General features: G+C 44.0%; 1 protein-coding gene across 6 annotated transcripts in view; it reads left to right on the top strand.

The window, feature by feature from the left end:
- Window positions 1-24,486, top strand: part of LOC109901157 (bifunctional UDP-N-acetylglucosamine 2-epimerase/N-acetylmannosamine kinase) — a 32,114-nt gene that overhangs the window by 5,712 nt on the left and 1,916 nt on the right. For 2 of the 6 annotated variants that reach the window (XM_031837805.1, XM_031837807.1), the window contains exons 2-12: window positions 6,552-6,763; window positions 10,153-10,399; window positions 10,814-11,021; window positions 12,784-12,936; window positions 13,387-13,599; window positions 13,953-14,040; window positions 16,148-16,361; window positions 19,259-19,388; window positions 19,884-20,105; window positions 23,005-23,187; window positions 23,408-23,527. In XM_031837805.1, the coding sequence (XP_031693665.1) occupies window positions 6,570-6,763; window positions 10,153-10,399; window positions 10,814-11,021; window positions 12,784-12,936; window positions 13,387-13,599; window positions 13,953-14,040; window positions 16,148-16,361; window positions 19,259-19,388; window positions 19,884-20,105; window positions 23,005-23,187; window positions 23,408-23,527 (1,972 nt within the window). In that variant the 5' untranslated portion in view covers window positions 6,552-6,569. Of the gene's footprint in view, window positions 1-562; window positions 672-2,056; window positions 2,247-6,551; window positions 6,764-9,666; window positions 9,697-10,152; window positions 10,400-10,813; window positions 11,022-12,783; window positions 12,937-13,386; window positions 13,600-13,952; window positions 14,041-16,147; window positions 16,362-19,258; window positions 19,389-19,883; window positions 20,106-23,004; window positions 23,188-23,407; window positions 23,528-24,486 lie in introns of those variants that run through there. The other 4 variants (XM_031837806.1, XM_020497205.2, XM_031837804.1 and 1 more) reach the window with 4 other exon arrangements.

Below are 24,486 nucleotides of genomic sequence, written 5' to 3'. Positions count from 1 at the left end.
GGAACAATGGATGGGAGTAGTAGAGCTAGGACTAACGCAACATGAGGTGAAATCTAGCCTCTTTCTCAAGTATCATGACGTTGCATCAGAAAAGTATCCATAAACATTCTGGTGCTCGCTACAACTAACCTAGTCATTTCCTTTTGCGGGTTTAGCCTATTTTGCGAATCGTTTCTGACACAGGATAGGCCTAGATGAATCATTCTGGACCACCTTTCACACTTGTGTGCTTAGAGCTAACATGGTTCTTGTTGGCTGGATCCATTTGGGTGTATCAATCCACACCCAGTGTGTCAATAGCCCATGCTGAATTAAGTCTTATGTCACACCTGGAACGCAACTGTTATTACTAAGTATCTGTCTATTGTGAAGTATCTCACCGTACAACGATTAGTAACCATCTCTATTGTTTACCTTATTACAATTATTAGCCTAATTATCTGTGACTGACCTATGCTGTTCTTGGAACAAGGCCAATAAAAAATATTTGTTAGTACTACTAGCCTAGGGCGACAGACCACGTGGTACAATAACTAGCTAGAAGTGGACTATGGGTCCAGGCTAGGACCAGGCTAGGTCCAGAGTCCAGGCTAGGTTGATGTTACCTGCTTTTAGTTTAGTTTCTCTGTCTTTCTACTGCACTGTTTTTTTTTTGAGAGGAAGACTGCACTGTGAGTTGATATTTTTTTGTTATTCTATTTGGTCTACTGCTTTATGGGGTTATAGAAAGGTTGTGTTATAGTATTGGTTATAGTATTGTCTTTTATAAGTCTAGTAGTATTCCTGGCAGGGTTATTATGTCATGTGTCTGGGATGGAGAATATGTCATCAAGTTCTGGTCAATTCTTCACTTGCTTGACCTGATCTATTTTTGTGTTACTTCATTGGCCTAGGCATTTTCCGTTCTTTTTGAACAACAATGGAAACTTTATTCAGCACAGAGGAGGCTTTTGGCACGAGAGAATTCGGCATGTGTGTACGTGCATGTGTAGAGAGGCGCAGGCTACAGCAAGTGTTTAGGACTTAGGCTTATCTACAGTAGTAGTGATGGGGGGAATTCATAGCTACGTATCGCAATATTATTTTGGACGATATTATATCGTTACTTTGACAAAAATTGTAAAAAATATTTGTTGTTGCTAGGTAGCCTTTGCTAGCCCTGGTTGGCTGTACCTGTGCCAAAAATCCAGTATTCATCCTGTAGCTTCTTCTCCATCTTTTTAAATAGTGAGCCAACGTGTTTTTAGTAGGGTCGCACGATATATCGGTGAGCAGTTCACACCCAGTAAGTGTATGTCGTGAATTGCCCATAGATTTGTCCATATCGCCCAGCGCTAAGCTAGGTCTACTACTTGAAAGGATGGCTGATCAAGTGGTTATCTAAGACAAATACTGTGTCTGCCACTACAAGGAACTGGAAAGGCTGACAAATGATGCCAATCAATGCCTGCTTTTCATCCGTCACACTGAAAAGCAGTAGGAAGTAGGAAGAAGTGTTTGAGAAATGGTTTGAGAGTTCATCTATCATCCACCATCATTAAAGAGATGGGCTCTTGCAGTGTTGTCAAGAAACCCGTTGGTCTATAATTCACTGCTGATGTGTTGATACTGACATACTTATTGATTAGGAGGGGGGGAATTATGGTCATTGATTCCCAGACCTATGGTTGTCACGGTACCAGTATTGCAACACCACGAAGCATGATGCTTGAGTTTCCATGACAACAAAGCACACGACTGAACTCTATTGTCCTTAAAAACCTGCTGTTTTAAAATGATTGTGTGACGGGCCTTTTAGCTTGGGGGTGACAACAGAAAGCTGGGGTGAAAGAACTTTGCTTCATTATCAATATATGGTTATAGGCCTTACATTTCCTATGAATCATTGATTTATCTGGGTTGAGATCATAGTCGGTCTGTGATATGTTGGGCCCTGGCTGTAAGAGGCATCGATGCAGGAAGCTTCAACCGTTCCCTCTCACCCAGCAGCCAATCAGGGCTCTCTTGAGTCGGATGAGGGAAGCCCCTCCTCCCCTCTACACTCTCTCTCTCTCTCTCGACAGGCTGCTGCTCCTTTGTCGGGCTAGGAGGAAGAGCAGATATCCTTTTTACAGTGAGCCTTTCAAATGATCCGAAGGGAAGGGAAGAGACTAAATAAAGGGGGGGAGAAGGATAGAGAGAGGGAGAGGAGTGGATCACGGAGTGGGCTGACCATGCGTCCAGGGCCTATAGCCAGAAACCCTCATGTGAGTCAAGGTGGCTTTTATCCTATTTTTTTCCCCCTCCTTGCCTGCTGCTGCTCCCCTCATCGCTAGGAAGCAGCCCTGGTCTTGTGACACTTCATTGGAAACAAGGGCAGTGTGTGTCAGAGGGGGGGGGGATTCTGGCTCGGAAGGCTGCGTTTTAGACAGGCAGACTCATTCTGATGCTATATTAGTTTCTTATGACCGATCGCATCAGCTGTTGGTCATTAGACCAATTCGTGAAAAGACGATCAGAATTGGGCTGCCGATGTAAGCGCAGCCTAAGAACCAACCCAGTGCAGGGAGGAAAATGCCTGGCTGGTATGTTAGCTTTTCAGTGAGGCAGCCTGTAGACTAGGCCGGATATATGTGTCTGTGAAGAAATGTAGTGTGTGTGTGACAGAGGGAGAGAGATGCAGAGAAAGGAGGAGCTGATGAGAGACCAAGGAGTGGATGGATTGTTGTGATGAATGCATGGACTATCTGTTTAAATGCCTGGACTGACCAATTTGTCTCTGTTGTTATTCAACAAACCAATGGATAAAGATTTAATTTCATGTTGCAGTTGACTGGGATTTTCCCATGCCTCTTGTATGACTGTGTGGGTAGTTGGCCAATGTTTTTTCATTGAAAAAATGTGACTGTTTCTTTTCCGGTTGTCTGTGTAGCCTAATCATTCTGAATACTTCTTAAATGGCTTTGAGAACATGTGAATGCGACATGTTCAACGGAGGCACCATGTCTTTCATCACTCCACGTGTCATTGAATAAGAATGTGTTTGTCTCCAAGATTACATACCGCAATGTTCGGTTGTAGGCTAATGCATTAATGAGGCCAAACTTTTGACTCCTTATGTTAAGAATGTCACAACATTCGGGTCACTAGCTAAATCTTTATTTTTTTTTATGGTGGTCAGAGCGGTTCACGGGCTATACCTTGATATCCCAGGTGTATTGGGAAAAGGTCAGCTAGGTGTCTCGAGTATTTGTGGTCGTTTGGGATGCAGTGACTGTGCCTGAATGTAGGCCCACTGTCTTGATCCTGTACTACATTAGTTATTTTGTTTACACCGGGTGTCAAGCCTCAAAACTATACTATGGTGAGCAGCCTTGGTTTTTTTTTGCCTGTCCTAGAGTTTTAAAATCATTTTCAGTGGAGAAGGCTTAATCGTGGGTCTGAGGAAACCCGAACTTAAATCTCAGGTTACATTGATTTATTATCATCTGCTCCAAAGTTGACTACTTCAGGACCAAGTCTGGCACAGTCTGGTTGTCAACCACCTCCAGGAAGGTCCAGGCTGGGTTATTTGTTGACTCCTCTGTCAATATTAGCCCGTAGTTAACTAACTTTTACAGTCTTGTTCTTTTGGCAGCTGTTGTTTTAGGAGTCTGTTTGCCAGGGCGTTGGTAGAGCTGCGTTTGTACACTGCCGCTCTGCTGCCAGTTAATTATTACTTTACAGCTAGTGGAAGACCTCTCAATGTTCTCTAGTCTTAGTTCTATTGAAGGGGTGATTTAGTTTGGAACAATACAAATCGAATCCAATTTTAGTGGTCACATACACATGGTTAGCAGATGTTATTGCGAGTAGCGAAATGCTTGTGCTTCTAGTTCCGACAGTGCAGCAATATCTAACAAGTAATCCAACAATTCCACAACTACCTAATACACATGCATCAAAGTAAAGGAATAAGAATATGTACATGTAAATACAGTGGAGCAAAAAAAGTATTTAGTCAGCTTCCAATTGTGCAAGTTCTCCCACTTAAAAAGATGAGGGAGGCCTGTAATTTTCGTCATAGGTACACTTCAACTATGACAGACAAAATGAGGGAAAAAAATCCAGAAAATTACATTGTAGGATTTTTAATGAATTTATTTGCAAATTATGGTGGAAAATAAGTATTTGGTCACCTACAAACAAGCACGATTTCTGGCTCTCAAAGACCTGTAACTTCTTCTTTAAGAGGCTCCTCTGTCCTCCACTCGGGGGGGCGGCTTCTGTTTAATTTGATTTTAGCGTTTGACCAATCTTGAATACACAGCATAGCCTAGAGTAGGCTATATCAAGACTTTTCTTAATTGAGGTACCACTGAAGTAGATTCATAACATGTTCAGAAACATTCTGTAGTCAGGACGGCTTACAGAGTATGAAATGTTTTATTGACAAAGACGAGCAGAGACATGACAGGCGTCAAAGCAGGCAGCCATGACGGGGCACCCGGGAGAAAAGTACTAGACATCTGAAGTACATTTTCTCAAAGCTTTACTTCCTTGTTAAGCTCTTTTTAATACCTTTTGTTATATGTGCCTGAAAGAAAAATGGTTACAGTAATCAAATGAAACATATCACAACAGTTTGAGTGTAGAGTTTCAATAAACCAGTAGACCATTTCTGGCTAAGCTTCCAGGTGACCAACTTAACCATGACATCAGTGTTGACATGAGACCACATATACAGGTTGTTTGTTAGCGGCTGGAGTGTCCTTCTCTCTCGACCTTTTGGAGGAAACGCTCCCCAACTTAAACATAATGGATTCATACACAGACTGAATTAGTTTCAGAAACCAGCTGCAGGATGACCCCATATTCTATGATAACAGAGGAAGTATTTTGTTTTTCAAAAGCCCATTGGACGTCACTGTCCATTTTGAGCTTACAAACAAAACACACAGAAGCATATTTATATACAGTTGCGTTCGGAAAGTATTCAGACTATTATTACTATTTTTATACTTTTAACTACTTTTACTTCACTACATTCACTAAGAAAATATTTTCCTTAGTCTTATTCCGTTTCCAGTAACCTTAAAAAAAAAAAAATTGTTATGAAATCCCTTTATGGTCTATTGAAATCGATGGTTCAAATTGAGACTGCATCAATCGTGTCAACCTTATCTCCAGATATCATAAATCAATACGGGACTGTATAGATAGAGTAATAAAGACCTATGTAAACATCTTCTTCTATGGGTTCTTATGTCTCCAAATATCTCCAACCCTTAACCTTAAGCATAATTCCTTATCTCACAATCAGTCGCTGTCCTTAGGAGGCCATCTATCTAGATTATCATGTCTTGGCGGCATTAAAATCTCCACCCTCATATTACTTTGACCAGCGGAAATGTTGACAATTTTACTTATTGTCCTCTCATTGTCTCTAAATAAAAATAGATACTTGACTTGTAATTGGTAGCACAAGTATTCACCACAATGAATTGAATGTGGTTGACATCTACCAATCACATAATCCATGTCCCTGTGTTGTCTGCTTCGTCCACAGTATATGATCCTTTTAAAGTTGATTTTTTTTTGGAATAATGACACCTGCTGACCGACTGGTACTAAATGAAAGCCAAATATCATTAACCCATTGACGCTTCCAAAACCCCGTATCTGTGGAACAGGCATGAGTTTCTTGAATTAAATAAGTCGGCACTTACCTTTTACAATGCAAAAATAAAGACTTTCTTTTCAAAATATGACAAATTCCGCTGGAAAAAAGACTATCACAGTGACTACATGAAGAATACTTGTATTTGTTTTTCACCTTTTTATTTAACTAGGCAGGTCAGTTAAGATACGTTTTTATTTACGATGACCGCCTACCTCGGCAAACCCTAACCCAGACGACGCTGGGCCAGTTGTGCGCCGCCCTATGGGACTCCCGATCACGGCCGGTTGTGATACAGCCTGGAATCGAACCAGGGTCTGTAGTGACGCCTCTAGCACTGAGATGCAGTGCCTCAGACCGCTGCGCCACTCGGGAGTGTTCACATGAAACGGGTTCTCACAAAATGAAACGTTCTTGCCAGTTACAAATAAAACAGTCCTGTGCACAATGTAGGTAAAAACATTTATTTTTACCAATTGTAAATTAAATCTGACATTTTGCGCCATGCATTGGTATAACAAATAGCCATCAAGTTAACATTAAGTGTCAGTGCGAATTGCCATCATTTTTTTAAACGAAAAACAAAGAATGCTCTTTCCTCACAAAATGGAACATTTTACCAGTTGCAAATAATATAAATATAAAGCTTATATTCTGGCTCTGAGGTACGACAGTTGAACTTAACTCATGAGGCATTTTACAAGCTATGTTCTTCAAGAATCAATGGGTCTATATCATTAATTGCTAAATCCAAAAACAGATGTAGCAACTGCAGATTCTAGCTTTAACATATATCCACCATGCCACAACAGGACGAGGAGCATCGGACCACATTGTTTTCAGCACAGCTTCTTTTTGCCTGACATTCCAGCATCTCAACTCTGAACACCATCGCTCTTTCTCTGCTCACCAGGAACTGTACTATCTGAGAATGCAGAGGATGAGAGAGAAGACTGACAAGATGGAGGAGAACAAAGCCACGAGGAAGCTGCGGGTGTGTGTGGCGACGTGTAACCGGGCGGACTACTCCAAGCTGGCGCCCATCATGTTTGGCATCAAGGCCAACCCGGATGAGTTTGAGCTGGAGGTGGTGGTGCTGGGATCCCATCTCATTGATGATTATGGGTGAGTTTGAGCTGAAGGTGGTGGTGCTGGTGCTGGGAGCCCATCTCATTGATTATGGGTGAGTTTGAGCTGAAGGTGCTGGTGCTGGGAGCCCATCTCATTGATTTTGGGTGAGTTTGAGCTGAAGGAGTGGTGCTGGGAGCCCATCTTATTGATGATTATGGGTGAGTTTGAGCTGAAGGTGGTGGTGCTGAAAGCCCATCTCATTAATTATGGGTGAGTTTGAGCTGAAGGTGCTGGTGCTGGGAGCCCATCTCATTGATTTTGGGTGAGTTTGAGCTGACGGAGTGGTGCTGGAAGCCCATCTCATTGATGATTATGGGTGAGTTTGAGCTGAAGGTGGTGGTGCTGGGAGCCCAGCTCATTGATTATGGGTGAGTTTGAGCTGAAGGTGGTGGTGCTGAGAGCCCATCTCATTGATGATTATGGGTGAGTTTGAGCTGAAGGTGGTGGTGCTGAGAGCCCATCTCATTGATGATTATGGGTGAGTTTGAGCTGAAGGTGGTGGTGCTGAGCGCCCATCTCATTGATGATTATGGGTGAGTTTGAGCTGAAGGTGGTGGTGCTGGGAGCCCATCTCATTGATTATGGGTGAGTTTGAGCTGAAGGTGCTGGTGCTGAGAGCCCATCTCATTGATTATGGGTGAGTTTGAGCTGAAGGTGGTGGTGCTGAGAGCCCATCTCATTGATGATTATGGGTGAGTTTGAGCTGAAGGTGGAGGTGCTGGGAGCCCATCTCATTGATTATGGGTGAGTTTGAGCTGAAGGTGCTGGTGCTGGGAGCCCATCTCATTGATTTTGGGTGAGTTTGAGCTGACGGAGTGGTGCTGGAAGCCCATCTCATTGATGATTATGGGTGAGTTTGAGCTGAAGGTGGTGGTGCTGGGAGCCCAGCTCATTGATTATGGGTGAGTTTGAGCTGAAGGTGGTGGTGCTGAGAGCCCATCTCATTGATGATTATGGGTGAGTTTGAGCTGAAGGTGGTGGTGCTGAGAGCCCATCTCATTGATGATTATGGGTGAGTTTGAGCTGAAGGTGGTGGTGCTGAGCGCCCATCTCATTGATGATTATGGGTGAGTTTGAGCTGAAGGTGGTGGTGCTGGGAGCCCATCTCATTGATTATGGGTGAGTTTGAGCTGAAGGTGCTGGTGCTGGGAGCCCATCTCATTGATGATTATGGGTGAGTTTGAGCTGAAGGTGGTGGTGCTGGGAGCCCATCTCATTGATTATGGGTGAGTTTGAGCTGAAGGTGCTGGTGCTGAGAGCCCATCTCATTGATTATGGGTGAGTTTGAGCTGAAGGTGGTGGTGCTGAGAGCCCATCTCATTGATGATTATGGGTGAGTTTGAGCTGAAGGTGGTGGTGCTGAGAGCCCATCTCATTGATGATTATGGGTGAGTTTGAGCTGAAGGTGCTGGTGCTGAGAGCCCATCTCATTGATTATGGGTGAGTTTGAGCTGAAGGTGCTGGGAGCCCATCTCATTGATTTTGGGTGAGTTTGAGCTGAAGGTGTTGGTGCTGGAAGCCCATCTCATTGATGATTATGGGTGAGTTTGAGCTGAAGGTGGTGGTGCTGGAAGCCCATCTCATTGATGATTATGGGTGAGTTTGAGCTGAAGATGGTGGTGCTGGGAGCCCATCTCATTGATTATGGGTGAGTTTGAGCTGAAGGTGCTGGTGCTGGGAGCCCATCTCATTGATTTTGGGTGAGTTTGAGCTGACGGAGTGGTGCTGGAAGCCCATCTCATTGATGATTATGGGTGAGTTTGAGCTGAAGGTGGTGGTGCTGGGAGCCCAGCTCATTGATTATGGGTGAGTTTGAGCTGAAGGTGGTGGTGCTGAGAGCCCATCTCATTGATGATTATGGGTGAGTTTGAGCTTAAGGTGGTGGTGCTGAGAGCCCATCTCATTGATGATTATGGGTGAGTTTGAGCTGAAGGTGGTGGTGCTGAGAGCCCATCTCATTGATGATTATGGGTGAGTTTGAGCTGAAGGTGGTGGTGCTGAGCGCCCATCTCATTGATGATTATGGGTGAGTTTGAGCTGAAGGTGGTGGTGCTGGGAGCCCATCTCATTGATTATGGGTGAGTTTGAGCTGAAGGTGCTGGTGCTGGGAGCCCATCTCATTGATGATTATGGGTGAGTTTGAGCTGAAGGTGGTGGTGCTGGGAGCCCATCTCATTGATTATGGGTGAGTTTGAGCTGAAGGTGCTGGTGCTGAGAGCCCATCTCATTGATTATGGGTGAGTTTGAGCTGAAGGTGGTGGTGCTGAGAGCCCATCTCATTGATGATTATGGGTGAGTTTGAGCTGAAGGTGCTGGTGCTGAGAGCCCATCTCATTGATTATGGGTGAGTTTGAGCTGAAGGTGCTGGGAGCCCATCTCATTGATTTTGGGTGAGTTTGAGCTGAAGCTGTTGGTGCTGGAAGCCCATCTCATTGATGATTATGGGTGAGTTTGAGCTGAAGGTGGTGGTGCTGGAAGCCCATCTCATTGATGATTATGGGTGAGTTTGAGCTGAAGATGGTGGTGCTGGGAGCCCATCTCATTGATTTTGGGTGAGTTTGAGCTGACGGAGTGGTGCTGGAAGCCCATCTCATTGATGATTATGGGTGAGTTTGAGCTGAAGGTGGTGGTGCTGGGAGCCCAGCTCATTGATTATGGGTGAGTTTGAGCTGAAGGTGGTGGTGCTGGGAGCCCATCTCATTGATGATTATGGGTGAGTTTGAGCTGAAGGTGGTGGTGCTGAGAGCCCATCTCATTGATGATTATGGGTGAGTTTGAGCTGAAGGTGGTGGTGCTGGGAGCCCATCTCATTGATTATGGGTGAGTTTGAGCTGAAGGTGCTGGTGCTGAGAGCCCATCTCATTGATTATGGGTGAGTTTGAGCTGAAGGTGGTGGTGCTGAGAGCCCATCTCATTGATGATTATGGGTGAGTTTGAGCTGAAGGTGCTGGTGCTGAGAGCCCATCTCATTGATTATGGGTGAGTTTGAGCTGAAGGTGCTGGGAGCCCATCTCATTGATTTTGGGTGAGTTTGAGCTGAAGGTGTTGGTGCTGGAACTAGTTTTTCCCGATCCACTGAAATAATAACTATTTGCAAATGTTTTTACAATGACAGTCATTGTTTATTTGCACTCTGAGGAAAAAGTGTTAATTGAGTAATCATGTCTCAAGTTTGTTTCTGATTGCTTGATCTGACCAGGAAAAACTCCTGTCCTTCATGACGACCATAATGGAAATGAGTCTGAATTTGTGTTTTTAGCCGTGACTATATTTCGTGTTTGTTCATTTCACTTAGTGGAATCAACTTGATGTGTTTTTAATTTGTCTAAAATGTGTTCTTTCATGAATGAAATGATTGGTTTGACCACCTGTCCTCCTTTTAGCAACACGTTCCGGATGATCGAGCAGGATGACTTTGACATCGGCTCCAAGCTGCACACCATCGTGCGTGGGGAGGACGAGGCAGCCATGGTGGAGTCAGTGGGTCTGGCGCTGGTCAAGCTGCCAGATGTCCTCCACCGCCTCCGCCCCGACGTTCTGGTCGTCCACGGAGACCGCTTCGATGCACTCGCCCTGGCAACGGCTGCCGCCCTGATGAACATTCGCATCCTGCACCTGGAGGGGGGAGAGGTGAGGGGATGGAGGAAGTGATGTCATGTATCTCAAGGTTTTTCAGGATGTAGGGCATATCTGTGTCGGGAGCTGAATATAACTAGATTAAATTATTGGTTGGCTCCCTCCACTTGTAGTTACCTGGTATTTGATATAGGACGTTTTTGAACTGTCGTATTGTGTATTTTAGTTACTATTTACTGAGTTATTACCATAAAAAATAACGGGGCTGCCAAAAATACACAGAAGTCCTGGAAACCAAAGAAGGCAACATAACAGAGATAATGATGGTCTTGGTTCAATAAAAACAACTATTTGTTCCCTAAGGGAAATAGCAGTGCTTCAGACACTAAATAGCAGTGCTTCAGACAACGAACCGTCAGAGACAATAAACAGACTTTTACCCTAATGTCTGATCCTTTCCCATCCCAGGTGAGTGGCACCATCGACGACTCCATCCGCCACGCCATCTCCAAGCTGGCCCACTACCACGCCTGCTGCACCCGCACCGCCGAACAGCACCTCATCGCCATGTGTGAGGACCACACTCGCATCCTGTTGGCCGGCTGCCCCTCCTACGACAAGCTGCTGGCCGCCCATCACCGTGACGACTACATGGACATCATCAGGAACTGGCTCGGTACGTGTAGTAGTAACCTATCCTTCACCCCTAAATTAGTGGCGTTCCAACTTTTTCAGCGGGGAATGCAGTTCAATGCGGCATACCAGACTAATAGCCAGGTTCCAGGGCCCAGAGTTTTTCCTGGTCAGGCAGGGAATAACAACCTCTGCTGTCAGTGTCATGCATCATGCAACCAAACTAAAACAGCTACAGTTTCTGCACAGCACCAGCTTTGAACTCCTATTTGAATATGCAGAGATCTCTTGGTCGGAAATAGTACTGACCTTGATGGCCTAGTCCGCTACAGTTACCTGGACTGAGGACAGTGATGGCGTTTTTGTTTTAGGTTTCATGGCCTGCCTTTATATCGCCATGGTGACAAGGTCACTGTGTCTTTGTCATACAGCTATAACTAACGTTGGCTGACATTACACCCAACATGAACCCACTAGCATTTCAAACACGCACTCGTCAAATGACGCACAACACTTCAGAAATGGCATTTGAAAAGTCAGTCAGCATCCCAACAACTTGTCTTCTCGAGATACTGGTAACGCACCCTAACTTGGAGCGTGAGTAGGCGGTGCCCTGGAGTGCGTCCATGTGACCTGATTGGTTGGAATGAGGTGGAGGCTTGAGTAAAAGGGTGATTGACAAGCCTGCAGGCCAATCGGGTTGAAAGGGCCAGCCTTTTTATTACAACCTTTAGGACAGTGGTATAGTACATATTAGAGGTTGGCCGATTTATGATTTTTCAAGACGATACCGATTTAATCGGCCGATTTTTATAGGACTATTTCCCTCTATACCATTTGTATTTCATTAACCTTTGACTATTGGATGTTCTTATAGGCACTTTAGTATTGCCAGTGTAACTGTATAGCTTCCGTCCCTCTAGTTAGCGCGCGCTAACTAGCTAGCCATTTAACTTCGGTTGCACCAGCCTCATCTCGGGAGTTGATAGGCTTGAAGTCATAAACAGCGCAATGCTTGACGCACAACGAAGAGCTGCTGGCAAAATGCACAAAAGTGCTGTTTGAATGAATCTTTAAGCGCCTGCTTCTGCCTACCACCGCTCAGTCAGATACTTGTATGCTCAGTCAGATTATATGCAACGCAGGACACGCTAGATAATATCTAGTAATATCATCAACCATGTGTAGTTAACTTGTGATTATGATTGATTGTTTTTTATAAGATAAGTTTAATGCTAGCTTGCAACTTACCTTGGCTTACTGCATTCGCGTAACAGGCAGTCTCCTTGTGGAGTGCAACGAGAGAGAGGCAGGTCGTTATTGCGTTGGACTAGTTAACTGTGAGGTTGCAAGATTGGGTCCCCCGAGATCTGACAAGGTGAAAATCTGTCGTTCTGCCAATGAACAAGGCAGTTAACCCACCGTTCCTAGGTCTTCATTGAAAATAAGAATGTGTTCTAACTGACTTGCCTAGTTAAATAAAGGTAGAATTATTATTATTTATTTTTTAATCGGCGCCCAAAAATACCAATTTCCCATTGTTATGAAAACTTGAAATCGGCCCTAATTAATCGACCATTCCGATGAATCGGTCGACCTCTAGTACATATACCACTATATAGTACAGTGATTTGTGAAAGATGTGGAAAATGTGTTATAAGAATGTTGTTAAATCAGTTCATAGATTTCTGGGGCTTTTCGCTAGTCCCTACGGGGCAGAAAGAACAGTGGTAGCAGTAGACTGTTGGCTTCCCTCTGTTCAGAAAGTACTAGAATGCTGAGAATGTTCTAAATGGCATCCACAGGAGACAATGTGAAGGAGCACGACTACATCGTGGCCCTGCAGCACCCGGTCACCACCGACATCAAGAACTCCATCAAGATCTACGAGCTGATGTTGGACGCCCTCATCTCCTTCAACAAGAAAACACTCGTCCTCTTCCCCAACATAGACGCAGGTCAGTGGTGATTGTTTTCTCCCCCCCCCCCCCCGTCTCCCTTTCCTTATTTCTCTCCTCTTTGCCCCGTCATATTACGCAACCACACACACACACACACAGATCGTGGAGCTGGAGGTACAGTGTCAGCCCTCCCTTGGTCAATAGTGTGGGAAGGCTGCTCTGTTGAAGGTATTTGCTTATCTAGTTCAGCTGCAATCCTTCAGTCTGTCTCATGATTAGGGCTAGGACTGGTTTGAAGGGCGTAGAACTTCCTCAGAAAGAATAAGAAACCAAGTGACCAGTACTTAAAATCCAACAAAACACTACTGCAAAACATAACATGGCTAGAGTTGAATCCCCGACTTTAGACTGTGTAGGAGTCGGTTAAATTAGACATTCTGCAGTCTTCTCCGTTCTGTCTTGTAACCCCTGACAACCCCTGTCCCGTCTCCGTGATGACTCCATCAGGAAGTAAGGAGATGGTGCGCGTGATGAGGAAGAAGGGCGTGGAGCAGCACCCTAACTTCCGAGCGGTGAAGCACGTGCCGTTCGAGCAGTTCATCCAGCTGGTGTGTCACGCTGGGGCCATGATCGGCAACAGCAGCTGTGGCGTCCGAGAGGCCGGGGCCTTCGGGACCCCCGTCATCAACCTGGGGTCCAGGCAGACTGGGAGAGAGACTGGTGGGTGGGTCTACTGAAGTCCATGACCATTTACCAGGTGGTCTAGAATCATGGGTTTCGTCCAAAATGGCACCCTATTCCCTTAAGTGCTTGAATATGGGCCCTGGTCAAAAGTAGTGCACTAAATGGAGAATGGTGTGCCATTATGGAGGCAACTGTGGCCTCCATTTGGAGTAGACCAGGGGGCCTACTTGTGGTTACCAGTGTTACCATGAAATGTATAATGAAAAGGTATAGTTCTTAATTGATGGCTTTGCCAGTATGAGTGTTTTGGCGATTTGCTTTGTTGTCATTCTTCCAGTCGTCCCATTACGAATGCTTATAGGATGTTGAGCTGTATCTTCTATTCCCAGGTGAAAACGTCCTCCATGTCCGTGACGCAGACACTCAGAATAAGATCTACCATGCCCTGGAGCTGCAGTTTGGGAAGAGATACCCCTGGTAAGCATCATCGCATAACCTCTAGAAAAGGGGTTATTACAGGGTTATAACAAGTTGCAACAGGGAGACATCACCCAGCACAGAAGCAGAGAAATGTCTAACTGGCCTCTTGGAGACAAGGCCTTTTATATCCTAATCAGACAGCACGAAATGTTCTGGAAACACCAGGCCGAGAGGCTTATTGAAAGACAAAACAAAAGTGAATTTTTCAGCTGCTACAGAATCCGTGTCAACGGAATGTCATCAATACAATACAACAGTGAAATAATTAGTGTGACCTCGGTCCTTGTACATCCAGTCTGGCGTCAACCACCATCAACAGATATGACAATAATCCATAACGTTCAGTATCAAGTCTAATGACCATCAACCTGCACCTTGAGTATCACAATCAGAACACTGGAAAGTGTGTATTACAGAATCTCTGAACTGAACTTAAAGGTCAACTACCCCTTAGAACCAACGTATTTGGTTTTAAATGGCCTATGTGGCATTGATACGAGTCAAACATTCATTCTAGTGTCAAAATTGACTACAAAGTGCAAAATAGGATCATTTTGGTCAAAGTCCGTCTCGTCCAAAACGGAGTTTATCGCGACATACTGGAGAGTTGGGGATGGATTACGATCTTGCCCAGTACACTCTAACAGAAGAGAAACAGCAGTGCTGATTGTGCTCTATCCAATCGTAGCAGCCAGAACCTCCCAGACAGTGAGACGGGCCTGCCCATTACTCAGCACCTCAGACTTGTTTATGTAAGAGAACATGTCGCCAATGTTATGTTGAAATAACCCTTGGCCCTAAGCCCTTTTTATAGAGTGGCCACTTGCTGATGTGTTTCTTAGTGTCAATCACTTGAGTCTGCCACTTATTTGGCCAAAATGAGAATTGATACAATCAGAGTGCACTTGTATCCCAACTGGAACATAGTGTCCCCCCACAGCCTGTTTTGTAACATCATTCCCTATTAAACACTGCCAGACAGGCACACTCTGGTAATGGTGGGAAAGTTGTAAAAAGCAAAACCTCGCCAGTGACTTGATAAGCTGATTGTGGCCTGGCTGTTCAATGTGCCTGACGGCTACTATTTTCTAGCTTCATTGACACAGAGTTGGAACTTAGCTAGCTAGCAAGTGATTTTTAAGGCACTGATAAACAGCGTGTAGCTTGTGCTTTATTTACCATAGTTTGACAGCTTGCAGATGATGAAGTTGTAGACACGTTGTTGTTCTCAGAGGTCAGTCCCGAGCGCGTCAGTGCCCAGCAGAGAACCGATCATGCACATTTTGTTTACTTGAGAAATACTGCACCAAACACCTTTTAGCTAGATGTCAACTTGAGCGACTAAGACCTTCTCTGCAAAAACGTCTAAATAAATTCCAGATTAATTCCAACTATTTAAATATTTTGAGGAAGTGGCTATGTTGTTGCTATGGTTACTCGGGAGGGACAAACAACAGTACCTGCCACTGTACAATTAAGCAATATGGCCGGAGGGAGTGCGGTATATGGCCAATATACCACGGCTAAAGGCTGTTCTTATGCACGACGCAACGCCGAGTGTCTGGATACAGCCCTTAGCCGTGGTATATTGGCCATATACCACAAACCCATGAGGTGCCTTATTGCTATTATAAACTGGTTACCAACATAATTAGAGCAGTAAAAATCCATGTTTTGTCATACCCGTGGTATATAATCTTATATACCACAGCTGTCAGCCAATTAGAAGCTCGAACCAACCAGTTTATAATATGAAAACATTACACACCCACATCAAACCACAACTCATTTGGCTTCAGTCATGGCTTCTAGCATTTCTTAATGAGCAATCTTCAAAACGAGTCCAAATCAGTGCAGTCACCCTTTAAGTCATCTACTTATACCTTTTTTAATAAAAATAAAACATATGTATTTATTTGTGGCAGCATTGGCTCTTTCAGTGTTTCTTATAACTGAGATTTGGTCTACAAGCTAAAATCCTCTATTTTCATAGTAACCATCAAATTGCAATTTTTCATAGAACGGAAATCTCACCAAAATTCCCCTCTTCACCTTGTGTGATTTCCCCCCCCCTCTTCTTCATCCTGTGGGACCCTCCCCTCAGCTCGAAGATCTACGGCGACGGGAACGCTGTGCCTCGCATCCTGAAGTTCCTGCAGACCATCGACCTTGATGAGCCGCTGCAGAAGACCTTCTGCTTCCCCCCCGTCAAGGAGTGGGACATCTCCCAGGACATCGACCACATCCTGGAGACTCAGAGCGCCCTAGCCGTCGACCTGGGGGGGACCAACCTCCGCGTGGCCATCGTCAGCATGAGGGTACGGTGGTAGGGGTGAGGGGGGTTGGAGAGGGGGGTGCGTGAGGTGAGGGTTACACCGCATGTTAGATTATATTATTATTATCTTATTAGTCGTGATTGGTTAAAACCATAAATCATCTTCCTAGTTGTCCATCAGCAAAATGAACATACAATGAACAGTACATTACACTATCCATCTATTCTCACACTGCCGTGTGCTTCCAAGATTTCTATCTAACCATCCATGTGTGTTCATTATCCCTCTACACCCAACTAGTTCAGGTTTGATGGATATGGATGGATACCCATAACCACCAAAGATGGAACTAGAAAAGTTGCAGATAAAAAGATGATGTACAGTTGAAGTCGGAAGTTTACATGCACTAAGGTTGGAGTCATTAAAACTCGTTTTTCAACCACTCCACAAATTTCTTGTTAACAAACTATAGTTTTGGCAAGCCGATTAGGACATTACTTTGTGCATGACACAAGTCATTTTTCCAACAATTGTTTACAGACAGATTATTTGACTTAAGCCACTGTATCACAATTCCAGTGGGTCAGATGTTTACATACACTAAGTTGACTGTGCCTTTAAACAGCTTGGGAAATTCCAGAAAATGTCATGGCTGTAGAAGCTTCTGATAGGCTAATTGACATCATTTGAGTCAATTGGAAGTGTAGCTGTGGATGTATTTCAAGGCCTACCTTCAAACTCAGTGCTTCTTTGCTTGACATCATGGGAAAATCCAAATAAATCCGCCAAGACCTCAGAAAAAAAATTGTAGACCTCCACAAGTCTGGTTCGTCCTTGGGAGCAATTTCCAAATACCTAAAGATACCACATTCATCTGTACAAACAATAGTATGCAAGTATAAACACCATGGGACCACGCAGCCGTCATACCGCTCAGGAAGGCAATGTGTTCTGTCTCCTAGAGATTAACGTACTTTGGTGTGAAAAGTGCAAATCAATCCCAGAACAACAGCAAAGGACCTTGTGATTCTGGAGGAAACCGGTACAAAGTATCTATATCCATAACCTGAAAGGCCGCTCAGCAAAGAAGAAGCCATTACTCCAAAATCGCAATAAAAAAGCCAGACTACGGTTTGCAACTGCACATGGGGACAAAGATCGTATTTTTTTGGTCTGATGAAACAAAAACAGAAATGTTTGGCCATAATGACCATCGTTATGTTTGGAGGAAAAAGGGGAATGCTTGCAAGCCAAAGTACACCATCCCAACTGAGAAGCATAGGGGTGGCAGCATCATGTTGTGGGGGTGCTTTGCTGCAGGAGGGACTGGTGCACCTCACAAAATAGATGGCATCATGAGGAAGGGAAATTATGTGGATATATTAAAGCAACATATTAAGACATCAGTCAGGAAGTTAAAGCTTGGTCGCAAATGGGTCTTCCAAATAAAGAATGACCCCAAGCATACTTCCAAAGTTGTGGCAAAATGGCTTAAGGACAACAAAGTCAAGGTATTGGAGTGGCCATCACAAAGCCCTGACCTCAAACCTATAGAAAATTTGTGGGCAGAACTGAAAAGGCGTGTGTGAGCAAGGAGGCAGAGAAACCTGACTCACTTACTCCAGCTCTGTTAGGAGGAATGGGCCAAAATGCTCCCAACTTATTGTGGGAAGCTTGTAGAATGCTACCCGAAACGTTTGACTCAAGTTTAAATTGTTTAAGCCTGTGCTACCAAATACTAATTGAGTGTATGTAAACGTCTGAACCACTGGGAATGTGAAGTAAAAGCTGAAATAAATCATTCTCTTTACAATTATTCTGACATTTCACAGTCTTAAAATAAAGTGGTGATCCTAACTGACCTAAGACCGGGAATGTTTACCAGGATTAAATGTCAGGAATTGTGAGAAACTGAGTTTAAATGTATTTGGCTAAGGTGTATGTAAACTTCCGACTTCAACTGTACCATACCAAGGTGGCGTGATGTACAATCTGTTCTAGACCTACGCATATTTTGTGACGTTGCACTTCTCATGGAATAAGCCCGAGGCCTGTACCATTTCTAGCCTGACCAACCTTCCTCTGATCAAGCCATGAACTGTCCCTCTCCATCTTTGGAGGATGCATGCACTCAAAGACTTGGCCTCTTGGTTGACCTAACTACAGCTAGGCTACTCATGATGTATTGCTTGTTTAATTTTTGAAGTGCTTTCAGGTGACGAAAAGCGCTATAGAAATGTAATTTATTATTTGTCACAGGCATGCGTATTGTCTAAAACGTATTTTCGTCAGTGAGTAAGTTGGAGTTGAACACAAACGTCAACAGTGAGAAGTCACCTTCTAACCATTAGTTCTGAAGTCGGAGATTAGAATGTCAACCGACCATTCTTTAGCCTAACGGAAGTCATCTTAAACACACACTTTTTCTATTAGGCCCCATTTTGATTTAGGATTTGACTTTACGTGAGAACCACCATGAGCATCTGCCGGCTCAGATGAAAGCGGCTGTCAGTTTTAGCATTCTTCTGAGACGCTGATATTTAATTAAATCGCTGACTACAGACAAGCACTGACTTGTCAACCACACTGCTTGTGTGGCCTTCCTTATCAAATAATGTACCAAATGTACTTATGGGTTGATTGTGTTGGAACAAGTGGATTGATTTGCATGAAATATATTTGTGGGCAACCATTTTAAAACTTTGTGGTTCTCTGTGGCTCAGTTGGTAGAGCAAGGCACTTGTATGGTTGTGGGTTCGAGCTCTGCTGGGGCCACCAATAGTGATGCATACAAGGGTGACTAAGTCACTTAGGATAAAATCGTCTCCTAAATGGCAAATACTTTTATTTTATATATGGGCAACAATTAAATAACATTTAATATTTAAAGAACATTTTATTTGAAATATTATTGTATTTATACGTATTTTTAATTGTAGGGTAAGATAGTGAAGAAGTACACCCAGGCGAACCCCAAAACCTACGAGACTAGGATGGAGCTGATACTGAAGATGTGTACGGAGGCAGTCATTGACGCTGTCCATCTCAACTGCCGGATTCTGGGAGTGGGTATGTGGCTTTCTCTCCTTCCTGAAATGTCCCTTTTTATGTTTTGATTTGCACTTTGAATAAGGCAACATTTACTTATGCAAATCTGTCAAGAAGCACATTGTTGGGCAGGGCTTGCAATTGAACCATTTCAGTGTACTTGAGCATGTGTCAAATAACTGAACTTTATTGAATGTTTATAAATGCGTAAACGTCACAATCTCTTGCCCCAATTATTTGTGCTCAATGACAATAAATACGCTTCAAAGTCTGCATAGACCCTAGTTCTCACTATATAATAATTTTAACGTTTTAGTAATTTCGCAGACAGACAATCTTATCCAGAGCGACTTAATGCATTCATCTCATGGTAGCTAGGTGAGACAACCACGTATCACAGTCTTAGTAAGTACATTTTTCCTCAATAAAGAAGTGGTCAGTAGCTAGTAGGAAAATACCCCTAGTTTGACAGGATCCGATTCTCTTGCAATCGCCCCCCCCCCCTCCCCCCCTCAGGTGTGTCGACAGGAGGCAGAGTGAACCCCCAGGAGGGTGTGATCCTCCACTCCACCAAGCTGATCCAGGAGTGGAGCTCCATCGACATCCGCACCCCCATCTCTGACGCCCTCCACCTGCCCGTCTGGGTCGATAACGACGGCAACTGTGCCGCCCTGGCAGAGAAGAAGTTTGGCCACGGTAAAGGAGTGGAGAACTTTGTCACCGTCATCACTGGAACAGGTAATATTGCCACCATAGAATTAGAATGATTCACTCTGGTCATTAAGTATCTGTTCATTGTATTTCTATGAAATATACATGACTGTCATTGTAAAAATAAAAAAAAGTGAAAAGGTTATGGTAAGTAAAGGTTGAATGCATTCCACACCCATAATGGCGTGAGATGAGCTGGATAGTAAACAATGACAGTGTGGGTGGATCGAGTGCATAACAGGCCAATCGAAACGAGGCAATCAGATGTCAGTCAGTAGCTTTTTGATTTTGAGTGGATTGAATAGGTATTGAAAAATTTGATTTGTGTCCTGAAACAGTCCTCCACGGCTACCCCTATTGAATGAGGGACTGTTGTTGAGGCATTTGCAAACCATTGAGTTTTACAAAAGTGAGAGACTAAAAGAAAAGACCTCACCGTAACCATGTTTTGACAATGTTACTGATGCTATTAAGATGTCTAATTGGTTCACTTAAGAACTTTTCCTGAAAACAATGCCATTTTAATCTACATGGCATGAGGCATTGGAAACGATTGCAAAGATGAAAGCACATGCTTGTATATAATCTCTTAAGGCAGTGCTGATGTGTAAATCATAGGTTAATGACAGCTTAATTAAAGCTTAAAGTTGAGACACCTGGTTATTTTATCAATAGGCTATATTTTCCCTTTCCTCGTCCCTACCTGGCCTCGAACCAGGGACCCTATGCACACAACTGCCTCCCAAGAAGCATCGTTACCTATCGCTCAACAAAAGCCGCGGCCCTTGCAGAGCAAGGGAAACAACTACTTCAAGGTCTCAGAGCAAAGTGACGTCACCGATTGAAACACTATTAGCGCACACCCCGCTAACTAGCTAGCCATTTCACACCGGTTACATATACATGCCAAAAAGATGTTGGATTCTGGGTAAACTTTGAACATTGTTATACGCATAAGAATAGTATATAAAGAAGTGGAAGATACTTTTTTTTTTTGAGGTTAATGGTTCTCTGTAGCAAAACAGATGGCTTTGGAATGTGTTGGGTGGACAGGAGGAGATCACAGGATTGCTAGAGGGGAAGCGGATGGACATCTGTGGATTAGGCGAAGGAGGGGTTGAGGTCAGGTCAGATCCCCTGAAGGGAGAAAGTATGGTTCATTATCTTATTACCCTCGCCATTTGTCAGATAATCTATTTCACTGACAAAAAAATAACTCACCCTTGTCAACAATTTTCTGTTTACTTCACATCTGAGTGTTTTTTTTAGCGCATAATTGTTTGGGGTTCGAAACGTTTCTACTGTCTGCAAACCTGCATGGTGACGTTCTTTCCATGCCTCGATCTTCTTTCATGTCAGACAACAATAGTATGGTTTTCTATAGTCAAGTTCCACATTATGGTTGGTCCTTGGCACATTGGCAGGAAATGTGGCATATCTGTACATTTCAAACCCTGGATGATGACTGTAAACTTTAGACTTTTTTTTGCAGAAACACAGCGATATCCCAAGTATAAATACAGTTATGTATACACACTAAAGGGTAAAACAATACATTTTGAGCAAAATAGTGTGTTTCAGACCACTGCAAACCTCAGAGTAGGGCATTCGAGGAATTGGTCTGATGGCTTTCCGTGATGTCGTCGGCCTCCCCGCTTGCTTGAGGAGCAATAGAACTTTTTAAAAAACGAATACATACAAAACACATACAAATATTGATCATTTTAATTACTTGCACTTAACCAGTCATATCTAGAGTTCGGCCAATGTGGTTTCTGTCTGAACGTTCCCGGAGAGCACCACTTTCTCCTCCATAGCCGCTGCTAGGATATAATTGGCGCTTCCGTGCTGTTTATTTCTGGTAGGAATGGAAAACGAATGAATATGTCCAGTGAAAGCTGATATGAAATTTGTTGACACCACAACACATTTCAGACTTGGATACACATGTTAATCAATAAAAACGTCAATTCCCTCAGTTTCGCATGTTTACAGCTGGTCATTTCATAGAGGGAATTGTCGGAGGAGCTCTCGTGTTACATCTCCAAGATGTAGAGAATGAAGACAACGTGGCATCCGTTCTAAAAATCTGACCGCACTCTCTCTCTAAATATGTCGCTGGACTTAACCGTTATGTGTAGCGACCCAATGAGCATGGCTCTTCCTGCTTTGCACAGGATCCGTTCTTAGCCAAATTCCGTCGCCCATAATGACAAATTAAGTTGTTTTGATTGCTACGTTGCTCTACCATTGTATTGCTAGCTGAAGTATCTAATTATAAAATTTTAAACCTACGGCCCGGTTTGTCATTGCTCAAGTAAAAGAACATAACATTAGCTTGCTCAGCTAGCTAATGTTAGCCATCATCAAGCTGGTGCACAACAAAATGCACCACATGTTAGTTTCTGTGAGACACAACATAAGGCTTGCTCGTTCATGCCAGCGTAGATACTGTGGCAGACCAAGGGGTTTGGTCAAGACGTTTACCCAGATCAGACAAGGACGGGGAAGGATTAGCTCGGTTTCAAGGGTGTTTATGTAAATAATAAATCAAAGAAAAGGATAGGTCTCCCCCATGAGACCCTCTCCGGGATACCGTATTCTGGGCTCCGGGTCTTGCCTGCCGGGCACAAAAACTGAACTCCCTCCTTTTAGCTCAGACACCGTCTCCAAATATACGGAAGTCACCTTTCTCCCTCCCCCAGTCCCTTCCCTTCCTCCCCAATCCCTTCCCTCCTTCCCCCCCAGTCCCTTCCATCCTTCCCCCCCCAGTCCCTTCCATCCTTCCCCCCCTAGTCCCTTCCCTCCCCCCCCAGTTAACCTTGCTAACAAAGGACCCCAAACGAATAAGGTAGTCGTGCTGATCGGGAAGCCACACCGACATCGGTGGTGGCACCACTAACCATTCTGTTTGTTTTGTGAACAGGCATCGGCGGGGGCATCATCCAGCACAACGAGCTGATCCACGGCAGTACGTTCTGCGCGGCTGAGCTGGGCCACATTATGGTGTCTCTGGACGGGCCGGAGTGCATGTGTGGCAGCCGTGGCTGCATCGAGGCCTACGCATCAGGCATGGCCCTGCAGAAAGAAGCCAAGAGGCTCCATGACGGTTAGTTAAAACACTTCTTAATTAGATTGTTTTCTAATCCTTTACTTAAAACCAAGAGGCACATTGCATGGTGGTTATAATGCATTGAACCAGGCACTTGTTCATTGGAACACATTGGGTGTCAGTCTTCACCAGGGAGGGAAGCAAAGCTTAAAGCAACATGTCTTGTGAAAAAGAGATGCTGATTTGACCCCTGGCCCGTGTCTGTTTGGTTCTCCAGAGGAACTGCTGGAGGTGGAAGGGATGCTGGATCTGAAGAAGGCGGAGTCCGTCAGCGCCATCCACCTCATCAACGCAGCCCGCCTGGGCAACCACAAGGCTGAAGCCGTCCTCAGAACAGGTGGGTCCACACTCCTTATGTTGGTTGAACATCACCTTAAATCAGACCTACTCCTTCATAAGTTAAAGTAATACCTTGCCCATAGAAAGTCGACACCCCCCTTGGATTTATTCACATTTTATTGTTACAAAGTGGTATTACATGTTATGTTGTCAATGATCTACAAAAAATGCTCTTAAAGTGGAAGAAAAATTATAACCTAAAGAAAAAGATGAATGAAACATAAAGCACTAATATACCTTGATTTAGAAGTAGTCAATACATGTTTGGGACACTTTTGGCTGTGATTACAGCTGTGAGTGTTCTTGGGTAAGTCTCCTAAGAGCTTTGCACACCTGGATTGTGCAATATTTGGCCATTTTATATTTTTCAGAATTCTTCAAGCTCTGCCAAGTTTTTTGGGGGGATCATCACTAGACAGCCATTTAAGTCTTGCTATTGATTTTCAAACAGATTTTAAGTCAAAGTTCACTGTGTTCTTTGTAAGCAACCCCATTGTAGGTCATTGTCCTGCTGAAAGGTGAATTCCTCTCCCAGTGTCTAATGTAAAGCACACTGAATCAGGTTTTCCTATAGAATGTTGGCTACGCCGATCTCCATCCTGTTTCTTTTCACCCTGAAAAACTCCAGAGTATTTGCCGATGTCAAGCATACCCATACCATGATGCAGCCACCACCATGCTTGAGAATAAGGAGGCGGTTACTCAGTGATGTGTTGTTGGATTTGCCCCAAACATATAAAGCATTGCATTTAATTTTGGTTTGTTGCAGTATTACTTTAGTACCTTGTTGACTGAAGGACCTTAGATGTTGTATGTATGGGGGAGAGAGGTAGTCATCCAGAAATCATGTCAAGCCCTATTATGTCACACTGTTAGTCCATATAACTTCTGTAACATCTGAACTCATTTAGGCTTGCCTAAACAAAGGGAGTGAATACTTGTGCAATTACTTTTAGT

Source organism: Oncorhynchus kisutch, linkage group LG12, assembly GCF_002021735.2.
Source record: "Oncorhynchus kisutch isolate 150728-3 linkage group LG12, Okis_V2, whole genome shotgun sequence".
NCBI lineage: Eukaryota > Metazoa > Chordata > Actinopteri > Salmoniformes > Salmonidae > Oncorhynchus > Oncorhynchus kisutch.
Note: the sequence above shows the minus strand (reverse complement) of the source record. Positions and strands in the feature narration are given on the sequence as shown.